We start from the raw sequence: 16,389 nt of genomic DNA on the forward strand, positions 1-16,389 counted from the left end.
GAGTCAGAAGGACATAAAGGCCTCATTTTGCCTATCTTTGGAACTTCCATGTCTTTGTGGATTCCTTGTACATATGAAATTAAATTTGATTTTCTTCCATTAGTTTGTCTCCTGTCCATCTAGAAGGATTTTGAAGGGCAGAGGAAACCTTTCCTTTCCAACAGAATTTCAACAAATATGTTTAATTATATGAAGAAAGGAGAAAAAGAAAAGAGAAGGGGAAGGTGAGAAAAGCAACAAAGGATAAAGGGGAACTTTATAATGAGAAATGGAACAGAAGAAAGTTGAGAGAGGAGGAAGAGCCTGAGAGAAGGTGATGGGGGGGAGGTTAGTTATTCCTGAATGAATCCTCCAAACTTAGGGAGCCCAAGTCTGTGCAAGACCCTGTGTTAGGAACTGTCAGGGGTTCGATGAATAGCCAGATCGGACTGCCACCCTCCTGTATGAGAGGAGAGTGTTCTGGGTAACTACAATTGGAGTGAATGGGATGAAATGATCCAAGAGAGGTTTAGAACAGAGCCATTTGCTAGCACATCGGAAGGGAAATTACACATAGCAGAAGGAAGGAAGACCCTGGAAGACTTCCTGGAGGAGGGGTAACATTTCAACCTGCCCTTAACCAATGGGTAGGATCCCAAGGAGAGCGGAGAGGGGTAGGTGAGCACTCAGATGAGAGAAGAGTGTAAATAAAGCTGCTGGTCCAGGAAACCAAGGTGGGTGATGCTCAGGTTGTGGGGCTCTTGACAGCCTTTGTGAAGCATCTGAGTTGGGAGCTGCCCCCGTTGGTCAGTGATAGACACACAGCAGGTGGCACCTGGAATTACCAAGTGAGATGAACTTACTGAGAGCAGAACAGACTCAGGGAAGGAGTCCACCCCGAAGAAGTCTGAGGATGTGCAATGACGAAGCGTTCGTAAGACTTCTGGCGAAAAGTAAGCTCATCGTTGACCCGCAAATGCCTCTCCCATATCACCTCTACAAACCCTGAAATGTGTCAGCTCTTGCACCTTTAAAGAGGTTGTCCTTGTGCGATCTAGTGGGATGCTGATCTCCAAATACTGTCCTCTTGTTCTTCTTGTTCTAAGATTCCTTGGCTTATGAATTCACACAATAGATTGTGTAAGATTGAAATCCGTGTGAGGTGTGTGTGTGTTCATTAGTCGGTGCCACCGATTCCCTTTTAACTGGGTCGAGTTACACAGAGAGCTTCCGTGTGGGAGCAAAAAAACCTGAGGAGAAGGTGCTAGATCTCAAGATACCCCTGTTCTGGAAGGACTCCTGCTCTCTGCTGCCATTACGATTTACCGGGCCCAGGAAATCTCAGCACCTGTTTTCCCATTTGTAAAAAGAACTCTATCCTGATGGGCTTTCCTGGTTCCCTCCAGGAGCCCAGTGTCCCCAGAGGCGTGGCATGTGGCACTCCAAACCCAGCACAGATGGCCCCATAGACCTGAGCTGGAGGGGACCAGGAAGAAGACAGAGCGTGGCTTGCCCGCTGCCTGCATACTTCCGTGAACGTTTGCTGGGGAAGCGGACTATGGACCAGCCTTATCCCAGTGACACCCGTAATCCGGGACAGGGCCGTAACTCTGAGCTTGACCTTTCTCCCAGGCAGAATCACTATGGAGGCCACGCTGGAGTTCAGCAAGGGCTTTGGGTGGGTTTCAGACAGACCCAGGGAGCCTGGCCTGAAGGATCCCTATGATCCCTAAGGTTCAGAACACAGGGTGATTCAGTTTTTCATTCCTATTTTACTGACTGGGGTAAGAATATTTACCCCCCTTTCTCCAGAATATGTTAGGGACTTGAGGCAGGGTTGATCCTAAATAAGACTGTAAAGCAAATAAGTTGAGCCTTTAATATCCATTTTTTTCCTCCCACATTTCCCATTTGGAGGCTACCTTCCCTCAGCTGTCTTCCTTTCACCCCTCCTTCCGACTATCCCATGGCATCTGGAGCTCCAGAACTTTCCAGATTTTTTCTGCCCACCTGCTGGCAAAATCTCCTTTTTCTAAAACTCCTTCCCAGGATTAAAGGTCCCAGAGTGAATCTGATGAGCAAAATCTGATGAAAGACGGGCTGGTTCTCTACCTGGTCCCTCAAGGATATTAAACACCTGATGGTCTGGGAATGAGAACAATGACTTTACATTATTTCCAAATCAAAACTACATTAGACAACAGGCCTTCCAGGCCTTTACTGAGTAGCACAGGGGGTCCAAGGTGGTGGGGGAGACTGTTTCAGTACCGCTTACAAAACTCAGTAGAACATCTGTTGTTGCTCATCAGATTTCAGATGTACCCAATTTACCTCAAGCCTGGAGTTGCATAATTATTTAATGCAAAGCTTGGATGGCAGATTGCTTCCATCTTGGGGATGCCCGGGAGCTTGCTGGGAAGCCATGTGAGGCGACTGCCACATATGGGAGGTGGGGGGGGCATCAGGATGAATTAGTGATGTCTGCCTGGGAGAAGGCGTGGGCAGACACTTGCAGACCATCAGATGTTTATTATCCTTGAGGGACCAGATAGAGACACTGACCCGTCTTTCTGGCCTGAGGGATGTCATCCACAGCTCTGCTACTAGAAGTGGTGTTCTCCGGGCAGCAACCACAGCTCTACACAGGAGCTTGTTAGAAATGCAGAATCCCAGGCCCCATGACCCCCCCCATCAGATTCTGCATTTTCAACAGCTCCCCAGGGAATTCGTATGCGCATGACAGTCTGAGACACAGGGGTGAGCCTGTCTTCCTGCCAGCTTCTCACTGCTGGAGCTAGTCCCTGCACACTGGTTTTCTACAGCACATCAGCAGGGATCGGACTAGCTCCCTGTGTTCATGGGGGACACCCCCTTCGCCTCTCTGCTCTGGGAGCTTTACTGATAAGGCTATTCTGTTTCTGTCTTACTATCACGTCATTTCTGTCCCTAGGCGATCTATAAGATGGTTTCCTCTGTAATGAAAATGCCTGAAGATGAGTCAACCCCGGAGAAAAGGACAGAAAAGATCTTCCGCCAGATGGACACCAACAGAGATGGTAGGAGGCCGTGGCACTTGGCTTTGCTCAGAGTGGGGACTGCTGGAGGGACAGGGGCCACCCGGGCAGGCAGATGCTACTCAAGGACAAGATATTAGTCGCAAGGACCTGGCTCACAGCTCTTTGTGAAAGGGGCTCATCCCATATGCTCGCTGGCAGTGCAGGACAGAGAGGGACCCAGGTGGGCCAGGCCTAGGTCACAGCAGGCTGGATACCTGCAGGCCAGCTAATCAGAAAGCAGAGAGGGACTTGGTGTAATTCCACCCAGATCTGGTGGCTTCCACCCCAGCCTGCCCAGGGGGTGCGGTTGGGCTCTTCTGCGCATGCCCTAAGGTGTTGGGTTTCCTGGAGCCACGTGGTCTTCCCCAGCCTGTGTGGGCCAGGGGAGGAGGGGAGCCAGGTGGCCAGCACTTTCCACCCGGAGGAATTCAACAAGAGGATTCAAAACAATTCAAACCCAACAAGAGGATTCAAAACAATCCAAAGTGAAAAGGAAGGCTGGATTTCAAACTCAAGATTAGTGGATTTTATTCTTTTTTTTTTTAATGATTTTATTTATTTCTTTGAGAGAGAGAGTGAGAGAGAGCATGAGAGGAGAGAGGGTCAGAGGGAGAAGCAGACTCCCCGCTGAGCAGGGAGCCCGATGCGGGACTCGATCCAGGGACTCCAGGATCATGACCTGAGCTGAAGGCAGTCGCTTAACCAACTGAGCCACCCAGGCGCCCAAGATTAGTGGATTTTAGATGTTGGGTTGCCAGATGGAATATAGGAGGCCCAATCGACTTTGAATTTTGGATAAAGAACAAATGGTGTTCTTTAGAGAAATGTGTCCTATGCAATATTTGGGACACACTTATATGAAAAAAAAATTATCGTTTATTTGAAATTCAGTGTTAACTGGGCATCCCGTATTTTATGTCCCCGATGTGGCAGTCCTATTTAGATGTGACACCTGAATTTGAAGTGCTGAGCTCTGAGCCTGCTGCGGAGGAAACCCAGTCTTCTGCAGCCCTTGCTGTTACTACCAGCTCCCCTGTTCCGCCGGGGGTCCGCGGCAAATCCTGTCAGCGATGCGCAAATGCTTTCCTCTACCCCAAATAGACTGGTGGACAGAACGACGGGAGGCTTTGTAGGTAGCACAGGGAGCCTCTCTTTCTACCCCCATGCCCCTCCGGGGCACTGGCTGCCGCAGACTCTGGCTTGCCGGGGTGCAGGCCGACCTGTTTGCTTCCTGCGCAAAGGTGCTATTGCATCCCATCTCCCCTAATGCACCGTAATTCACAGCGAAGACTTGTTTTGGAAGACTAAACACCTGGGGTCGTTTAATAGTTCCTGAGCTTGCCGATCCAAAGCGGCAGGTCTGCTGGCGCCCCAGGGGAGCACACGTGGCTTTGCGTCCTGCTCCCGCCCCGCCCCTGCAGAAAGGAGGGCTGTAGGGGGAGCGGCCGAAACCCTCACGGTGCGCGGGTCACAGGCAAGGGGTTAGGGGCTCGCTACGAGGGCGTCACAGAGCCCCGATCGGGCTAGCAGGCCTGCTGCACATCCGGCTGCTGAAAGCCCTGTGCTTTCCTCGATGGGGAAAAGGGAGTGAGGGGGCCGGGGTGGGAGCTGTACCGGGGAGGGGGAGGGGCTCGAAGCCTGGGCGTGGTCAGAAGAGACAGTCCCCGAGACCTGGTGCTTGCGGTGCTTTGCTTTGGGAGCCCAGGCAGAGCCCGGTACCCCCACCTGGAGCAAAGACCTCACCGAGAGGCTCCCGCCATTAGATTCCTCTTGGTGGAAGCCCTTTGCGTCTAGCGCCTGGCTGTGGACTTGAAAAGTCTGGGCCCACAGGCAAATCAGCCCTGGAGTCTCCTCAGACGCACACAGGGGAGCTGACCCAAGAGACCCAGCCACCGAGGAAGAATGCAGGGCTTGCCCCGCTGCTGCAGGCCGAGGTTCCCAGCGCTCACCTTGGGGAGACCCCCAAGTGTTCAAGTGGCCACTTCCATCCGCCCTCCCTCCCTGGAGCCAGCCTTTCAGACCTAAGAAGTCATCACCGTTTCAACCACTGCCCAAGCAGGCCACAGCTCTCGAGAAATGGCCAGGACACAAAGCCTAGACATGGCCTGCTCTATGTTAAAAATAAATAGATAAAAGCCCACCTTTCTCCTTCTTGTAGCTAAAGTAGATTTGGTCAAATAAGAACTCGGTGCTGGGGGAGGGGGTTGTGGTGAAGGGGAAGACATATTTGTTGATGTCTCCCAGGGGTGGGTGATGAGGGCTTCAGTGGGTGGCGCCCCTCCTGTCTGGGTTTGGAATCAGTTGAGAAATAAGGGAGCAATCACTGAGGTCGAGGATGGAGTTTGTGGGAGGGAGGAACCTAGTGTGAGAGCCCAAGGGCCTGCAGACAAGCCCCACAGCAGCAGGGAGCCCAGCGGGCAGGGACATCCTTGGAGGGCCGAGGGGGCAAGTCCTCTCTGGGAGTTTCTATCTAGAGCAGGCCCAGCTGCTCCCCCCCCAGGATGGGACCTTCTGGAAGCACCAGGAAGGGAGGAGAAGCTTTGCCCTCCCCAATTATATGACAGACTGTCCTTCCAGAAGAGAAATCAATACATATTCCAGCTTACTCAGGAAGGAAAGGGACACACGGATAAAAGTGGGATCCCAGGGGGTCATGTCTCCCTCCTCCAGCCTGTTCTGATTGACCCCGGGGACCTGAGGACTCCCCTCTGCCTCGTGCACACACCCCTTTCTTCTCCTTACTTTGCATGGAGGGGCAGCCCCTCACATGCTGTCCTCCCCCCAGATATCTGTGCGGGCCCCTCTGCTCACATGCAGGGAGAGAGAGGGACTCTTGCAGCAAAGCTAAGGCTACCCCAAGGAGGCCAGAAGGCTATGGGGACACCGGGAACCCCGTGACGGCCTTGGTGCGCCAGGAGTGCAGCCTGCTCTCTTAAAAAGGCAAAGGCCAGCTTTCTGTTGCACAAACACCCAGTGAGAACCGCCCACCCCCACCCCCTCCTGGGGCGAGGTGGGGGGACGGGGTGGGGGGTGCGGGGGGACGAGGGCACGTCCCCGCAGCTGCCACCAGCCCCCGCTCACCTGTCCTCTTGCTTTCTAGGAAAACTGTCCCTGGAGGAGTTCATCCGAGGGGCCAAGAGCGACCCGTCCATAGTGCGCCTCCTGCAGTGTGACCCCAGCAGCGCGGGCCAGTTCTGAGCCCCGCCCCCCACGGATCGTAGAGCTGCTTGCGTCCCCTTTCCACCTTTTCGTTTTAACAAATTTTTTTTTTTTTTTTTTTTTTTTTTTTGCCGATCAATATTGATGGTGACGCTGTCCCCCCCCCCCCCGTGCGGTCAGACGCACCTTCCTCCGTGACGCCTTCGGCTTCCTTTGTCGGGGGGATGCCCAGAGCCCCAACGCGCTTGTGGAGAGCATGGACGCGCTGTCATGCAGACTTTGTGGTGTTCCTTGTTCCTTGAGTTTCCATCGTTCTTACTGTTGTTTTTCTTCTGATTCCAATGTCTCTGTTCTCAAACCGAAGACTCGGGGAGGCAAGAGAAGGGAAAGCAAGCCAGTCCCGGGATTCTGTGGCCAGCTTCCAGGGGCCTGTTTGAAAAACAAAACTCCCCAGCTGGGTCTGGAGCCACACGGGCAGCCCCCGGGGTGATGGCGCCTGGTGCCGGCTTCCCAAGGACAAGGGACCCTGTGGGGCCAGGCTGTGAAAGCGCCCGGAGGCCTCCACTCCCCCCTCTTCCCCAGCGGGCTGTAGTGTCTAAGCTGTGAACATTTCAAGGTAAATTCATAGAGAAGAGGAAAAGATGGCTCAGCTGTTTCTTCACACGTTTACACTAGTTGAGCTAAGCTGAGTTTCTTTGGAAATTAAACACAAATGGTAACTTATATAACAAAACCAGACCCATCTTGTTGCCTATTGTGATTAAAAAAAAAAGAGTGCTGTATATAAAATATTGGGTATTGCAGACCAAATTAAGTGTTTTGCCTTGTTTAAATGAAATGCATGTTTAGTGAGCACTAATACAATCTTATTACAGAAGACTGTTTTTAGTAGCTTAATGTGAAGTAAGCCAACTATAATGAATGTCTGTGTCTTGTTTTAAAGTCATATCTGTCTTTGCACAAATGCACCAATCAACAGGTATATTTTATATATTCCAGAGAAGTACAAAGTCACCATGACTAGGGCGCAACCTTAATTTTGAATGCATTTCCAGAGTGGTAGTTCCTGCAGAACAGAAGTAGGACAGGTTTAAGTGGGACATGTCCATTGGAGCACCAGCGGCTCGATGGTATTAGATTGGAGGTACGGTGTTTTTCTGAGTAGATTAATATTCTGTCGACCCGAAACACACACACACACACACACAAATTCTTGAGACGTCCCTTTGGTTTAATCCACATTATGGTTAGGGAGCTGTATCTGCAATGTTGACCTTTTCATGCCCCTGGTGGCCCTTCAAAGAGTCCGAGATTGGGCAGTGAGCTGACTCATTGTGAAGAAGCCTTGGCCAAGGGCGTCTGTGCTTTCCAAGGCCCACTGTGGGGAATCCAAAAGTATTTTCCATCACCATGTTCTTTGAATGCCAATTTCTGTTTTCAAAAGTGACAGTGCAAATTTGAGTCACTCTTTGGTCTGGTGACCTCACACACACTAATTGGAATTGAAAGTTAAGAGTAAAAATTGCTGATCACAAGTAAGTCAGTCATATTTTCACAAGTAGTAGGCCTGGGGAAGTCCAAACACTCAAGGACATAGATGGGGAGGATCTGCTCCGGGAGGAGGCAGAGAGGTCCCGAGTGGGTTTATCTGCAGCCAAGCTACTTTCTGTAGACCATGACCCACAGAAAGACAAACATAACTATGAGGAAGATGATGCTGAGCCCATTCTAACTCCAGATTCTTCTGTATTACTTGAGTCCCTTTTAACTGGTAGCAAAAATCTGAATTTGTATGGTTGACCAAAATGAACTAACTTTGCAGGATGAAATTAGGAGACCTAGACATGGTAAAATCATCTTCATCTTCCTCTGAGTGTCCATTCCTCACAGTGGGTCTATCCTGAGACTTGCCAAATTCCTCCATGGGCCAAGTGGTAAGATCTGGGTTTGAAAACTAGGGAATTAAACTAAGAGGCGGAGGGCACAGTGAGTGATGTTCAGGAGGTGCATCCCACTGCTCTGGACTGATGACCTAATTCCCCCTTTCAGTTCCCCTTAGAAGGGGAGTCAGTTAATGTTTGGGCAAGCCCGCCTAAGCTCTACCCTCGGTCAGGACATCTTGTTGAGCCAGACTCACCCAGTTCCCTAGAACTGAGAGCTGCAGTGAGGAGCAAGGAAGAGGGGCTCCAGATGTTTAGGAGAGAAAACAGAGCCAGACGCCTGGCTAATGAATGCCGACATGCCTGGGATGTATGCAAATAGTCTTGTCCTGGCCTGCCATTGACCCTGTCTGTATTTTCTTGATGGTTGTTTTTTTCCTTCTACTCCTTCCCAGGAAGGGCTTTGTATGTCTAATCCAATGCACTTAAATTTGGCCAAGGGACTCTGCAGCACTCAGAAGGCTGAATGACTAAAGGTTTAGGTCATTCCTTTGATGGGCTGTTCATTGTCATTGCTGTGATGCGGGACCTCTGGAAATGGAGTCTGTTCTGTCTGAAATCAAGCCAGTCTGTGATGTTCAAGGGACTGGAATAAAGTGGCTTATGACTTGAAGGAGGATACAGAGTCATACTCTTGCTTAGGGTGGGGAAGGGGTGCTGAGGGTGCTGTTCCATCCCTTCTATATGTCCCAGGGGACCCTTTCCACAAATGGATTTAATAATATACAATTGACCCTTGAACAATGAGAGGGTTTGGGGGGCAGACACCCCGTGCAGTCAAAAATCCACAGAATTTAACTCCCAATAGTCTACTGTTGACCAGAAGCCTTACTGATAACATAAACAGTCGATTAATGTCTATTTTGTATGTTATATGTATTATACACTGTATTCTTACAATAAAGTAAGCCAGAGACAGGAAAATGTTATTAAGAAAGTCACAAGGAAGAGAAAATACAGATACAGTACTGTCCTGTATTTATTGAAAAAAATCTGCATGTAAGTGCACCCGTGTAGTTCAAACCCATGCTGTTCAAGGATCAAGTGCATATATTTACAGATCCCATCATATGGAGTGGCCCCCATATCATGACTTCATGTCGCTCGAGCTTGGCATTCAAGCACATTGATTGTTTCATGTGATTGTTTGGGACATGAGGGTCCTTGGCCTAAACTGCTGCCCCAGCTGAATCTGCCTGAGGGTCCAGGTGCCTATACCGCGCCCCCCCCTCACCAGGTGTGGCTTCTGCCCTAAAGACACAGGAGCTGGGGCGGGGGGGGGAGCGGTGGTGGCAGGTGCTGAGCCCAAAGCCCTGTCCGAAAGCATCCTTGGTCTGCGCATGGGCTTTCTTGCTTCTCTCCACTCATGTACTTCTCGGCCTTCACTTTCTTCTGCCCTCGCCTCCTTCCTCACAACTGGAGCTGCAAACTCTAATCCAAACTTTAGGTGCAATGGAAGGCGACTTCCTCTTCAGTGACAAATGAACATCCTCTTCCCCTGTCTCACCCTCTCCGTCTGGAGAAGAGTCAATAGAAAACATGACATGATGCAGACTCCACACCCTCAAAGCAAACTCAGATGAGGCTTATTTTTTTGTTGTTGTTTTTTTGTTGTTGTTATTGGCCCTACCTCCAGCACAGAATTCCATTAATCTAGGAAAAAGGGACTGAGGGTCAGCTCTAGTTGGTGACTTGTGGGCCAACCAGACCTCCCGTAGGAAGTGAGTTGGCCTGCGGGGGTTCTGTCTTTACGTCACAGTTTGTCCCTATGGACCAGCAATGGCTACTCACAAGCACTGAACATGAACACCACCCTGTCGTTCATGGCACCGCTGGTGAGGTGGCCGGCAGCTGCCCACCTGATCAGGAGCCTGCACTCCCGCACCTGTTGGAGGCCAACCTGGCAATTTCTAGCAAATTTCCAACACTGAGGCTCCTATTTTTGGGGCATTGTCTTAATACCCAACCCACCTGGATCCCCTCACAGCCTAGTGCAGGCATGGAGGGGGCACACTGGTGGAATCAGAGGAATCTGATTGTCCCCCTAAGTCGAGGTAGAGAGATCATGAGAACTGTCTTTGGAAGAAATGGAGATACTTCACACATGCCTCTCTTGGCTTGGGTATGCCCAGCACTCTGTTGAAATTTTGTTTTTGGGGGCACCTGGGTGGCTCAGTCGTTAAGCATCTGCCTTCGGCTCAGGTCATGATCCCGGGGTCCTGGGATTGAGCCCCGCATCGGGCTCCCTGCTCCGTGGGAAGCCTGCTTCTCCCTCTCCCGCTCCCCCTGCTTGTGTTCCTGCTCTCGCTATCTCTCTCTGTCAAATAAATAAAATCTTTAAAAAAAAAAAGAAAAATTTTGTTTTTTGAGGTGGCTGAAGAAACAAGAACAGTGAGACTTGTATTTTCCGAGGCAGTAGAATATCAGCTAAATCCACCTAAATAGAAAGGCTGTTGCATAGTGAAAAGATGTTCAGGCCAAGGGTATAACCGATGGTATATTCATTTCAAACAGGGTTCTCTATGCGTGAACGCTGACCATGACTTAGATAGGTCCTGGATATTTGCTGCACTGGATGCGAATGTGCCATGCATGGTCCCAGACATCCCTGGGCTTACAAACAATGGTCATTCGGAGAACATTCCACAGCGTGGAGCTAAGCCCCTAGGGCACCTCAGAGGGGGTAAGGGCTTAGAGAGGCTTATTTCATGACTTCTTTTCTCAGCACTATTCCAGGAAATAGATGGCATTTTAAGAGTTCTCCAGAAGGGATGGTCAAAATACTTCAAAATTCTGGGCAGCTCAGCCTGCCGACCCTTACTAGATACTCACAGCTGCTACCAGTACATCATACACATGTAGACAGACAGATGGACAGACTCAGAAAATGTATCTTTCCAATACCAGTATTTAACCACTTTACTGTGCTCGCAGAGTGTTCAATGGTGACCCAGCACAATACCAAGTGCTATAGTCTTGGAGGTGTGTGTATGTTGGGGGGTGGGTAGGAGTTATTAGCAAAGAAGTAGGAGACCAAGCTCACAGCTCAGCTGGTAAGTTTTGTCTAGCATCTTGAATACAATCACCAAGTAATCTACATCTCTGTCTACAGCAGAGCAGAAATCAAGTTCTTTCCTGAGTGGTGCATGAGAGGTATTTGCTACACAGGAAACAAGCTGGTAACGTTTGCCTTTAGTGCCCTTTCAATATCCCCTTCTCTTTTGCTGCTTCTGGCTGATCAGAGCCCCCCCTCCCCCACTGTGTTTCCTAGAATTCCAGTCTCCAAAATTAACCCATGCACCCCTTTAGCAGAGCTCAGAAAAGTATAGGGATGAAGGACCCTGAGGACAAAAGGTGTAACAGCGTAAGGTGGTAGACCAGAAAACCCATTCAGGGAATGTTCACTTTTAAGAGTAGAGCCCCAGTGAATTTCTATTGGAGACCTTTTAGAAGAGGTTGGCTGTGGTCACTAAAAGGGGCTCTTCAGATCTTCCCTTTTGAGACCCTGCTGCTGGAAGCACAGCTAGCTGATTGAAAAGCCCCAGCTGCAATCTTTGGGGCCACCTCAGCATTTACTCCGAGACCACGCTCTCGGGCTGCTCCCAGTCAGTGACTGCACGTGGTGGGGGTATTAGAATGGAGCCATTCTTGCCCCACATGGGATTCTTCTGCGGGTGACCTTCGCTCCAGGACTCTCTGCGGGGCCTGGCTGAGGCAGTGTGAGGCTCCTCCTGCCCAAGCTTCCTTCCTTCCTTCCTTCCTTTCAGAGGGGTTAGTCCACATGCTCTCCCTGTCTCCCCCTGCTCATTTCCCCTTTATCATTCACATGAATTCCCCCAATAAATCTCTTGAATGTCTAATCCTATCTTGGCTTCTGCTTCTTAGAGAACCTGAACTGACACAGTGACCATCCCCTCCCCCATTCCCATTGACCCTCAGATATATGGGCTCAGACACTTGAGTAGGTGGCCTTCCCAAAGTGAGATTCACATTGGTGATTTCTCATGTCGTACTAGAAGGGTTAAGGGTAGGAGGGGTTGTGTGCCTTAGAACTGGGGTGATGACAGAGCCCTGGCTCTCCCAGGGTGAGCCCTTATTATTGTGCTAATGATGCCAGGCCACCTTCACTTTGCACTTACATCACTGCCTCTTTGTCCCCAGCCTGGGGCACAATGCCTGGACCACAGTAAGTGAACTGAATTAGCACAGAGAATGGAAGGCAAGAGCCAGGGCTGGACCCTGTGGCTCTGACAACTGGTCATCCTCATCTACCTGACCTGAGTCCCGCACTGGGAGGTGGGGGGTAGGGTGGCACACATGGCCAGCAGAGTTCACTGAACAGAAGTGCCTTGGCTGCCACGGGCCAAGGGAGGGACTACCTCAGGGCAGATGTGGAGACCAGCTGCATCCTCTGCAGGACCTACTCAGGCCTGTAGGTCCACTCGACTTCCCATGAAGGCTGTGGAACATGGATCATGGCAAAAAGGCCTTGTGGCCCATCGCTAATCCCATGATCCCTCCAGAATCCTCCTCTATCAGCTCCTCCCCCAGCCTCCTCTTCCCTGCCCTGGTCCAGGCATAGAAGCTGCTGGGGGTGCCACTGGGGGTACCATCGGGGTTGAAGTTGTCAGAGAAGACTTTCTCGAGGCAAATTTTTAGCCAAGATTCGAAAGCTGTGGACATGGACAGACAGTGTGAGATGCTGCTTGTTGGAGCGGAGAGGCTCTCTGGTGGATGGTGGCTGAAGAGCAGGGTGGCTCAGTGGGGAGGCAGTGGGGCAAGAGCCTGTCATGATATGATTGGAGTTTTAGCCATGTGGTTTCAGTGTCTGTAGAGGCTGGTACAGATGAACTAAAGAGCCAGAATGTTCTTGTGATAACTCAAGTGGGGGTGAGTGAATTGGGAGTGAGGAAGGTAAAAGCATGTGGACAGAACCTACTCCCTGCCCTGAGTTGGCCAAGAATAACCACCCTGGTGGCCCATCACCATCACACCAAAGGCCTCTTGATTTCTGTAGGTCTCTTCTCGTGTAACCTTGGGTGGAACGCAACCAGTCCACAGGAAGAGGACACGCCTGCTGTGTTGAAGCCTAGGACCCGAAGGTGCCCAGGGGGAGCCTAGAATCTTCCCAAGGCCACACTGAAGCTTCCTTCCGGCAAGGCGAAAAGCTCCAATACCCACCTCACAGAAAGCACCAGACACTGTCATTTACTCTGACGTTATATTTATTTTTTTCTTCTTAAAAATGTACAAAAAATAAAATAACTGTATTTATAGTTTATAGATTCCCCCTCTCCCATTTACAAAACTATTAAGTTACATTTGCCTTTTTTTAAAAAAAACACGAGAGCAAATTGTCCATCTATCAATCTCCCTTGCTTGTTTTTAAGAAAGGGCCGTTCACAGAATTTGGCACAAACCCTCTGTTTCTGTTGCACTTTCCTAATTTTAAATAAGAAGGAAAATAAATGTTTGATTCATTTCACACTTCCTAAGTTTCTGGGCTTAGTCTTTTAGGATCCAAGTCCAAGATGACATCTGACTGCATTTTTCTGTTGGTCCCAATTTCCAAACACCTGTTAAGTCTAAGCAACTTGGGTGTATATATATGAAAAATACTTGTTTTACATCTCCCTCATCTTACATGGATTTTTTTTAAAAGCATATTTATTTGAGTGTGATTAATTTGAGGGACAAAAGAGGAGGCAGTTTTCCCTATCTTTCTAGAGTGTTTCTGCTCAGAACATTGTGCTCATTGAAGCTCTGCTGATGTTCACAGTGGAGGACACATCCACGCTAAGCCACGGGCACTCTGAGAATGCTGAGGGGACAGGTGGGGGGGGCAGATCAGATGGCAGGTGATGCTCTGCACCACCCTTCAGTGGCACTGGCCTCAGTCTTGGTTCTGGTGGGTAAGGGTCACCCCAGTGGTTGCTCAAGGGCCGGAAACAAATGCAAAGCATCTCTGAGTCACTCTTGGACTAGGGCAGGACAGGCAAACATTTTCCCACAGAGCCTAGAGAAAGAAGGGTAGCGTAACCTGTGTCAGACTGCCCAAAATTTTACCTTTTCCCAGCTCTGGAGTCTATGCCCCAGCCCAATAGTATTTGCCATTTCGTCTGCCAATCATGTTTGAGCCCACCCCTGAGGCAAGGAGCACGGGAAGTGCATGGTACATCACCTATTTCCAACACTGAATGTGTCCATCATAGAACACAGCCGTGTCAGTAGCCAGGAGGGTCCCCAAGCTGCTGGTCCAGGGCATGGCAGTCAGAGTGGGGGAGGAGGGAACAGGCTGGAGCAGAACTGAATCCAGGATGCAAACCTTTGGCACCACGGGAAGGGGTAAGGTGTCCAGAAGACACACAGAAAGGTGCCCCCTCACCACCACCCCGACATCTCCCTAGGTGCAGCCCCTGCTCTCCGTCCCATTCAAATCCTCTGCAGCCTCAAGGAGAGACAGCTGGGCTGAAAACAGCCCTTCCGTCCTGCTCTGGGCCTCAGGGCCAGACGGGGGGGGGGAGGCAGGGAGGCCTTGGAGAGAGAGCCCCCCAGGTAAGACATCAAAGTGCTTCGCAAACAAATCGAGGCCCATACATAGAACCTGTCCCAGTGCAGGACCTTGGGTGGAGGACACGTCTGGCTACCAAAAGCCTGGTGCTTCAGCCCACGAGGGTGAATGCAAAGCCCAAGACCACCTACCTGTCCCTTCAAAGAGGACAGCAGCCCAGGACGCCTCATCATTCCGTGATGGTTTAGGGAAGCGTTTTTTCTCCTCTTGGTCTCCCAAGGCATGTGCGGGAGGACGGGACCTTCTCCCTCCCAGTCCTCCTCGGGAGGCTGCCTGCAGAAGAGCCAGAGCGCTCTGGGGGCGCTCCCCCAGCCCTCGGCCCCCCACCCGGCAGCCCGGAGCAGAGGCAGCCGCGGGAAGCAGCGCCGGCCTGTGGATCCGGAGCTAAGCTGCCGGCCCGGCTCGCAGGGCTGCGGTGGGCTTCGAGGGGAGCCACTTGAGATGAAGGATGCACTCGTAAACCGTGAGGCACTCCGCAGGGGCCAGGCCCTCACGATCACCAAGGAGTTCTGCAGCGGGCCCCAGCACAGCGCCCCGCAGGCTCTCCGCCAAGCTCCCCGCGGCACTCCGACCTCCGCCACGGCCCAGGCGGCTCGCACGGCCAGGCCGGGCATCAGCGCCAGACAAGCGCCGCGGCCCACAGGGCGGGCGCGCCCCCCCGAGCGTCCTTCCCGGCGCCCCGGAGGCCACTTCCCTGCACAGCACAGAGGCGGAGTCCCGGCTCCGTGTCTCCCCAAGGCCAGCGGCAGTAAACATGCCCACGTACCACAGGTAAAATATATTATTGCCATATTATAAACACTATGTACAGGACAGCCAGGCATACCTGCTGGGTTACTAATTACAGCGGAGCGGAACGTCTTCCTGCACAAGGCCCGGGGGCCGCTCGCTGAAACCCCGGGAGGTGCTTAGCAAGATGGCCTTCCCCGGGGCGACCTGCAGCTCTCTGACCAGGAAGCGGCGTCCACCTCCGGCCCCCGCGGACTAGCGCAGCGGCAGAGCCCGTTCGGTCCAGCCACTCCGGAGAGGCGGAGGTGAAGCAGAAGGACCCCGACGTGCTCGGGCTCTTCGGGGCGAGCGGATTGGCTGTGTCTCCCTTGGAAGGGGAGGGCTCTGGACGGTCTCATCTGGGGCCAGCAGTGTCCTGCAGCGTCCTAGCGGGCCTGGACCCCGGGCTCCAGAACCAGGTGGACAATAAATAAGTGTCTGACCGGCCCAGCACACCTTCCTGAGGGGCTCAGGCTTCGGCTCCAGTAGGAGTCAGTGGATGGGCCGAACACACTGGTAAGGAACGGGCTCCCTGTCGCACCCGGCTCCCAGCACGGTCTGTAACAGTGGTTGTGAGGTGGGGGAGGTGGGTGCCTGGGTTCCAGGCCGGGGTCTCCGTCTCTACTGGGAAGGAAGGCACCCAGGGCCCCTGCCGAGGGGAGGCCGAGAGCAGGGCTCAGATTTCCATGAGTGTGATCTTGAAGCCTTCCACCATGCTCTCCATGTTGAGAATGAAGGTGTCCTCATTCGAGTAGTGCTCAATGATGTTGTCGTCCATGTTCACCAAGATGCTGCCAGGGAGTGGGGTGGGGGGAAGAAACAAAGATGCCATCAACAAGGAGCGGGGCGCAAGGGCAGACTCCAGGCTGGGTGGGGGTTCCCTTAGCCATTCTTTGGCAAGGGAGGCTGGGAAGGA

At 51.7% G+C, this 16,389-nt stretch overlaps 2 protein-coding genes across 11 annotated transcripts in view; one reads left to right on the forward strand and one right to left on the reverse strand.

The window, feature by feature from the left end:
* NCALD (neurocalcin delta) overlaps positions 1 to 8,751 on the forward strand; it is a 373,056-nt gene extending 364,305 nt beyond the window's left edge. For all 8 annotated transcript variants that reach the window (XM_078072170.1, XM_078072167.1, XM_078072169.1 and 5 more), the window contains 2 exons: positions 2,930 to 3,035; positions 6,136 to 8,751. In XM_078072170.1, the coding sequence (XP_077928296.1) occupies positions 2,930 to 3,035; positions 6,136 to 6,233 (204 nt within the window). In that variant the 3' untranslated portion in view covers positions 6,234 to 8,751. The remainder of the gene's footprint in view (positions 1 to 2,929; positions 3,036 to 6,135) is intronic.
* Positions 8,752 to 13,341: 4,590 nt separating this feature from the next.
* Positions 13,342 to 16,389, reverse strand: part of GRHL2 (grainyhead like transcription factor 2) — a 156,656-nt gene continuing 153,608 nt past the window's right edge. For all 3 annotated transcript variants that reach the window (XM_078072165.1, XM_036080154.2, XM_036080153.2), the window contains one exon: positions 13,342 to 16,264. In XM_078072165.1, coding sequence (XP_077928291.1) covers positions 16,150 to 16,264 — 115 coding nt within the window. In that variant the 3' untranslated portion in view covers positions 13,342 to 16,149. The remainder of the gene's footprint in view (positions 16,265 to 16,389) is intronic.

This window comes from Halichoerus grypus, chromosome 5 (genome assembly GCF_964656455.1).
Source record: "Halichoerus grypus chromosome 5, mHalGry1.hap1.1, whole genome shotgun sequence".
Taxonomy (NCBI): domain Eukaryota; kingdom Metazoa; phylum Chordata; class Mammalia; order Carnivora; family Phocidae; genus Halichoerus; species Halichoerus grypus.